We start from the raw sequence: 6,497 nt of genomic DNA, 5'->3' as shown, positions 1-6,497 counted from the left end.
TAGGGGGGAGTTTTGGACCCCAGAGGGTCTCTGGTGCTGATTTTGGGGGGGTTTTGGTACCATTTGGGGGGGTTTGTTGCCATCTTGAGAGGAATTTTTGGACCCCAGAAATTGTTTGGTTCTGATTTAAGGGAAATTTGGACCCCAGAATGTCTTTGGTGCTGTTTGGGGGGGAGAATTGATGGATTTTAGGGCAGGATTTTAAACCCTGAGAGTCTCTCAGTGCCACAACGGGTGGGGATTTTGAACCCCAAGAGTTTTTGGGCCCCATTTTGGGGTGAATTTTGAACCCCCAGGGGTTTTTGGGGTGAATTTTGAACCCCCCAGGGTTTTTGGGGTGAATTTTGAACCCCCAGGGTTTTTGGGGTGAATTTTGAGCTCCCAGGGGTTTTTGGGGTGAATTTTGAACCCCCAGGGTTTTTGGGGTGAATTTTGAGCTCCCAGGGGTTTTTGGGGTGAATTTTGAACCCCCCCCAGAGTTTTTGGGCCCTGTTTTGGGGTCCAGCTTTGGGGGCTCCCCTAAATCTGTCCCTCAGCACCTCCTGGAGCGCTCGTGGTACGCGGTGACCGAGACCTGCCTGGCCTTCACCGTCTTCAGGGACGACTTCAGCCCGCGCTTCGTCGCCCTCTTCACCCTCCTCCTCTTCCTCAAGTGCTTCCACTGGCTGGCCGAGGACCGCGTGGATTTTGTGAGTGTTGGCAGCAGGGAAAACAGCTCAAAAACGGCCCAAAAAACCCCAAAATCCAGCCCAAAATTTCAGCCAGAATCAACCCAGAACCTGACCAAAACCAGCCCAAAAATAACCCAAAGTCAGCCTAAACCAGCCCCAAAAATAATCTGAAATCAACCCGAAAATAAACCGAAAAATCACCCCAAATCAACGTAAACCAACCCCAAAATAACCCCAAATCAGCCTAAACCAGCCCAAACCCAACTGAAAATCAGCCCAAAACCAACCCGAAAATAACCTGAAACCAACCCAAAAATAACCTGAAACCAACCCGAAACCAACCCAAAAATAACCCAAAATCAGCCTAAACCAGCCCAAAAATAACCCCAAATCAGCTCTAACCAGCCCTAAATCAGCCTAAACCAACCCAAAACCCAACCCAAAAATAACCTGAAACTAGCCCCAAAATAACCCCAAATCAGCCCTAAAAATAACTCAAAGCCACCCCAAAAATAACCCGAAACCGACCCAAAATTAACCCAAACCCACCCCAAAATTTACCCAAATCCACCCCAAAGCAGCCCAAACCCCAACCCCAATTTTTTAATGGAAAAATTGAATTTTTCTCCCCCCAGATGGAGAGGAGCCCCAACATCTCGTGGCTGTTCCACTTCCGAATCGTCTGTGAGCGCTCCTCATTTGCATAATTTTGGGGAACAACCCAAAAAAAACCCCAGGGCAGCCGAGTGTGCTGGGGCCTGATAACCCCAATTAACCTAATCAGCAGCGGTTCGTTAACGAGGGGGGGGTTGGGGGGGGTTAATGAGCTCTGGGGAGGGAAAACAAGGCCTGGGATCCAGGGCAAAACGGGGTGGAAAAATGGGATTTAGGGATTTACTGCCTAAAATGGGAAAAATGGGATTTAGGGGTTTACTGCCTAAAATGGGAAAAATGGGATTTAGGGGTTTACTGCCTAAAATGGGAAAAATGGGATTTAGGGATGTGTTTCCAAAATGGGATTTAGGGATGTGTTTCCCAAAGTCAGTAAAATGGGATTTAGGGATGTAATTCCTTCAAATTTTGAAGGGATTTTGGGGTTTTTTGGGAATTTTGAGGGACAGGAAGCTGCAAGGTGCAGCTGGGAGTGGAGAAATCTCCTAATTAAGCTCCTCATTAGTGGTGGGGTGTAGGACCCCCCCAGAGCTGCTCCCGAGGGTGGGACCTGTTCATTTTATGGGATCTGGTGATTTTTTGGGACCCGTTCATTTTTTGGGACCCGTTCATTTTTTGTGATCCGTTCATTTTATGGGGTCTGTTCATTTTTTTGTGATCTGTTCATTTTCTGGGATCTGTTCATTTTTTGGGACCCATTCATTTTTCTGGGATCCGTTCATTTTTTTGGGACCCGTTCATTTTTTGGACTCTGTTCATTTCTTGGGACCCATTCGTTTTATGGGATCCATTCATTTTTTTGGGATCTGTTGATTTTATGCGACCCGTTCATTTTTTGGCATCTTTTGTTGATTTTTTTTGGGATCTTCTCCCAGCCCTGATGTTCCTGCTGGGAATCCTGGACTTCCTCTTCGTCAGCCACGCCTACCACAGCATCCTGACCCGCGGCGCCTCCGTCCAGCTCGTCTTCGGCTTCGAGGTGGGTTGGGGGGGTCCCAGGGGGTCCCCGGGGCCCCTCCCGGGGCGGGGATGTCCCACCTGGCGCTGTCCCGCTGTCCCCAGTACGCCATCCTGATGACCATGGTGCTGACCATCTTCATCAAGTACGTGCTGCACTCCATCGACCTGCAGAACGAGAACCCCTGGGACAACAAGGCCGTGTTCATGCTCTACACCGAGCTCTTCACCGGTACCGGGGGCTCGGGGGGCTGCGGGAGCTCAATTAGGCCTTGCTTAACGAGGAGTTGAAGTGTTGGGGGGGTTGGTTGGTCAACGACGAGTCAACGTCTTGGCGGTGCTCGGTTGATCTTCATCGGTCAACAAAGAGTCAAAGTCTTGGCGGTGCTCGGTTGATCTTCATCGGTCAACGACGAGTCGAGGTCTTGGGGTTCAGTTGGTTTTGGTTGGTCAGCAAAGACTCAAAGTGTTGGTGGGGCTCGATTGATCTTCATTGGTCAACAAAGACTCAAAGTTTTGTTTTCCAGCGGGCTTTTGTTCATTAGCGATGATCCAAAGTGGTGGTGTTCAACTGGTGTAGGTGGTCAGCCAAAACTCAGAGTGTTGGTGGTGCTTGGTTGGTCAATGAAGACTCGAAGTTTTGGTGGGGCTCAATTGCTCTTCACTGGTCAATGAAAACTCAAAGTGTTGGTGGTGCTTGGCTGGTCTGGGTTGGTCAATGAAGAGTCAAAGTCTTGGTGGTGCTCGGTTGATCTTCATTGGTCAACAAAGAGTTGAAGTCTTGGTGTTCAGCTGGGTTTGGGTCATCAACAAAGACTTGGAAGTGACGGTGGTGCTCAGCTGGCCTTGGTTGGTCAATCGAGACTTGCTCACCTGTCCCAAAATTGGCCCAGGTGACCTTTGGGGTCCCACCTTGTCCCTCAAGCTGTCCCAAAATTGGCCCGGGTGGCTTTGGGGGGGTCCCACCTCGTCACCTGAGCTGTCCCCGTGTGGTTCCCCCAGGGCTGATCAAGGTGCTGCTCTACATGGCCTTCATGACCATCATGATCAAGGTGCACACCTTCCCGCTCTTCGCCATCCGCCCCATGTACCTGGCCATGAGGTGAGGCCCCCTGGCTGGGACCCCGGTCCTCATCCCATCCCAATCCTGATCCCATCCCCATCCCAATCCTGATCCCATCCCAATCCTGATCCCATCCCCATCCTAATCCTGATCCCATCCTGATCCCGATCCCATCCCAATCCCAATCCTGATCCCATCCCCATCCCAATCCTGATCCCATCCCAATCCTGATCCCATCCTGATCCTGATTCCATCCCAATCCTGATCCCATCCTGATCCTAATCCTGATCCCAGTCTTGATCCCATCCCCAGTCCCATCCTGATCCCAGTCCTGATCCCATCCTGATCCCAATCCCGGTCCTGATCCTGATCCCAATCCCACCCTGATCCTGATCCCGATCCCACTCCCAATCCCGAACCCATCCCAAACCTGATCCCAGTCCTGATCCCATCCCCAATCCTATCCTGATCCCGGTCCTGATTCCATCTTGACCCTGATTCCATCCTGATCCCATTCTGATCCCAATCCCCATCTTGATCCCCATCCCAATCCTGATCCCGATCCTGATTCCATCCCAGTCCTGATCCCAATCCCGATCCTGATCCCATCCTCATCCCAATCGCAGTCTTGATCCCAGTCGTGATCCTGATCCCATCCCAATCCCAATCCCATCCTGATCCCATCCCGATCCCAATCCCGATCCCGCCCCGCTCTCTCCTCAGGCAGTTCAAGAAGGCCGTCACCGACGCCATCATGTCCCGCCGGGCCATCCGCAACATGAACACGCTGTGAGTGCTGCTTCCCCCAAAAACCCCAAATCAGCCCAAAACCCTGGGTAATCCACCCCAAAAACCCAAATCAGCCCAAAACCCTGGGTAATCCACCCCAAAAACCCAAATCAGCCCAAAACCCTGGGTAATCCACCCCCAAAACCCAAATCAGCCCAAAACCCTGGGTAATCCACCCCAAAAACCCAAATCAGCCCAAAACCCTGGGTAATCCACCCCCAAAACCCCAAATCAGCCCAAACCCTGGGTAATCCACCCCAAAAACCCAAATCAGCCCAAAACCCTGGGTAATCCACCCCAAAAACCCCAAATCAGCCCAAAACCCTGGGTAATCCACCCCAAAAACCCCAAATCAGCCCAAAACCCTGGGTAATCCACCCCAAAAACCCCAAATCAGCCCAAAACCCTGGGTAATCCACCCCAAAAACCCCAAATCAGCCCAAAACCCTGGGTAATCCACCCCAAAAACCCCAAATCAGCCCAAAACCCTGGGTAATCCACCCCAAAAACCCCAAATCAGCCCAAAACCCTGGGTAATCCACCCCAAAAACCCCAAATCAGCCCAAAACCCTGGGTAATCCACCCCAAAAACCCCAAATCAGCCCAAAACCCTGGGTAATCCACCCCAAAAACCCCAAATCAGCCCAAAACCCTGGGTAATCCACCCCAAAAACCCCAAATCAGCCCAAAACCCTGGGTAATCCACCCCAAAAACCCCAAATCAGCCCAAAACCCTGGGTAATCCACCCCAAAAACCCCAAATCAGCCCAAAACCCTGGGTAATCCACCCCAAAAACCCCAAATCAGCCCAAAACCCTGGGTAATCCACCCCAAAAACCCCAAATCAGCCCAAAACCCTGGGTAATCCACCCCAAAAACCCCAAATCAGCCCAAAACCCTGGGTAATCCACCCCAAAAACCCCAAATCAGCCCAAAACCCTGGGTAATCCACCCCAAAAACCCCAAATCAGCCCAAAACCCTGGGTAATCCACCCCAAAAACCCCAAATCAGCCCAAAACCCTGGGTAATCCACCCCAAAAACCCCAAATCAGCCCAAAACCCTGGGTAATCCACCCCAAAAACCCCAAATCAGCCCAAAACCCTGGGTAATCCACCCCAAAAACCCCAAATCAGCCCAAAACCCTGGGTAATCCACCCCAAAAACCCCAAATCAGCCCAAAACCCTGTGGATTTTTGGGACCAGCTGTGGATTATTGGGATCACTGTGGATTATTGGGACCAGCTGTGGGATTTTGGGACCAGCTGTGGGATTTTTGGGACCAGCTGTGGGATTTTGGGACCAGCTGTGGGATTCTGGGACCAGCTGTGGATTTGGGGGCTCTCGTGGCGCAGGTACCCCGACGCCACGGCCGAGGAGCTGCAGGCCATGGACAACGTGTGCATCATCTGCCGCGAGGAGATGGTGACGGGCGCCAAGCGCCTGCCCTGCAACCACATCTTCCACACCAGGTGCTCCCGACTGGGATCCCGGCGATTTGGGGGATTTTCGGGTGGTTTTGGGGATTTTGGAGTGGTTTTGGGGATTCTTGGGGTGGTTTTGGGGATTTTGGAGTGGTTTGGGGGATTCTTGGGGTGGTTCTGGGGATTTTGGAGTGGTTTGGGGGATTCTTGGGGTGGTTTTGGGGATTCTTGGGGTGGTTTTGGGGGGTCACCACCACAGCTCTGCCAGCCTGCAGTGGCAAATCTGATCCCAATCCGGATCCTGAACCCATCTTAATCCCAATCCTGATCCTGATCCCAATTCCAATCCCAATCCCCAGCACTGCAGTGGCAGCTAACGAGGTCATTAGTTAATTCATGACTAATTAATTAGCGGTTCGTTAGTGGGGGAAGGGTTAAACTCCACTGGGTGGATCAGAGGGACATGGAGAGGTCTTGGGGGGCAACAGCTAATGAGAGGGGAATTAATTAACGGGTTAATTAGAGCCAGGGGAATAAAGCAGGGGGGGTTTTGCTAATGAAGGTGTTAATGAAGGCGTTAATGAAGGTGTTAATGAAGGTGTTTGTTAATGAACCCCGCAGCTGCCTGCGCTCCTGGTTCCAGCAGCAGCAGACCTGGGGGCCAACGATGAACAAGAGAGGAATTAATTAACGGGTTAATTGCAGCCAGGGGAATAGAGCAGCAGAGGTTTCGGGGTGGCACTAATTAAGATGCTAACGAAGGTGTTAACGAACCCCGCAGCTGCCTGCGCTCGTGGTTCCAGCGGCAGCAGACGTGCCCCACGTGCCGCATGGACGTGCTCAGGGCCCGCTGCCCCCCACAGCCGCCCCCGGAGGCGCCGGCACCGGCCCCGGCAGCGACGGCCCAGCCACCGCACCGCGA

At 52.2% G+C, this 6,497-nt stretch overlaps 1 protein-coding gene across 1 annotated transcript in view; it reads left to right on the top strand.

Annotated features, from left to right (window-relative positions):
• Positions 1 to 6,493, top strand: part of SYVN1 (synoviolin 1) — a gene marked incomplete at its 3' end in the record, with an annotated part of 7,290 nt that extends 797 nt beyond the window's left edge. The window contains exons 3-10 of the mRNA XM_005431080.3: positions 537 to 689; positions 1,307 to 1,355; positions 2,219 to 2,322; positions 2,406 to 2,532; positions 3,303 to 3,402; positions 4,087 to 4,152; positions 5,507 to 5,623; positions 6,357 to 6,493. Of these exons, the coding sequence (XP_005431137.2) occupies positions 537 to 689; positions 1,307 to 1,355; positions 2,219 to 2,322; positions 2,406 to 2,532; positions 3,303 to 3,402; positions 4,087 to 4,152; positions 5,507 to 5,623; positions 6,357 to 6,493 (853 nt within the window). The remainder of the gene's footprint in view (positions 1 to 536; positions 690 to 1,306; positions 1,356 to 2,218; positions 2,323 to 2,405; positions 2,533 to 3,302; positions 3,403 to 4,086; positions 4,153 to 5,506; positions 5,624 to 6,356) is intronic.
• Between the last annotated feature and the right edge of the window lie 4 nt (positions 6,494 to 6,497).

This window comes from Geospiza fortis, unplaced genomic scaffold (genome assembly GCF_000277835.1).
Source record: "Geospiza fortis unplaced genomic scaffold, GeoFor_1.0 scaffold527, whole genome shotgun sequence".
In the NCBI taxonomy this organism is placed as follows: domain Eukaryota; kingdom Metazoa; phylum Chordata; class Aves; order Passeriformes; family Thraupidae; genus Geospiza; species Geospiza fortis.
This window is presented reverse-complemented; position numbering and strand designations above follow the sequence as displayed.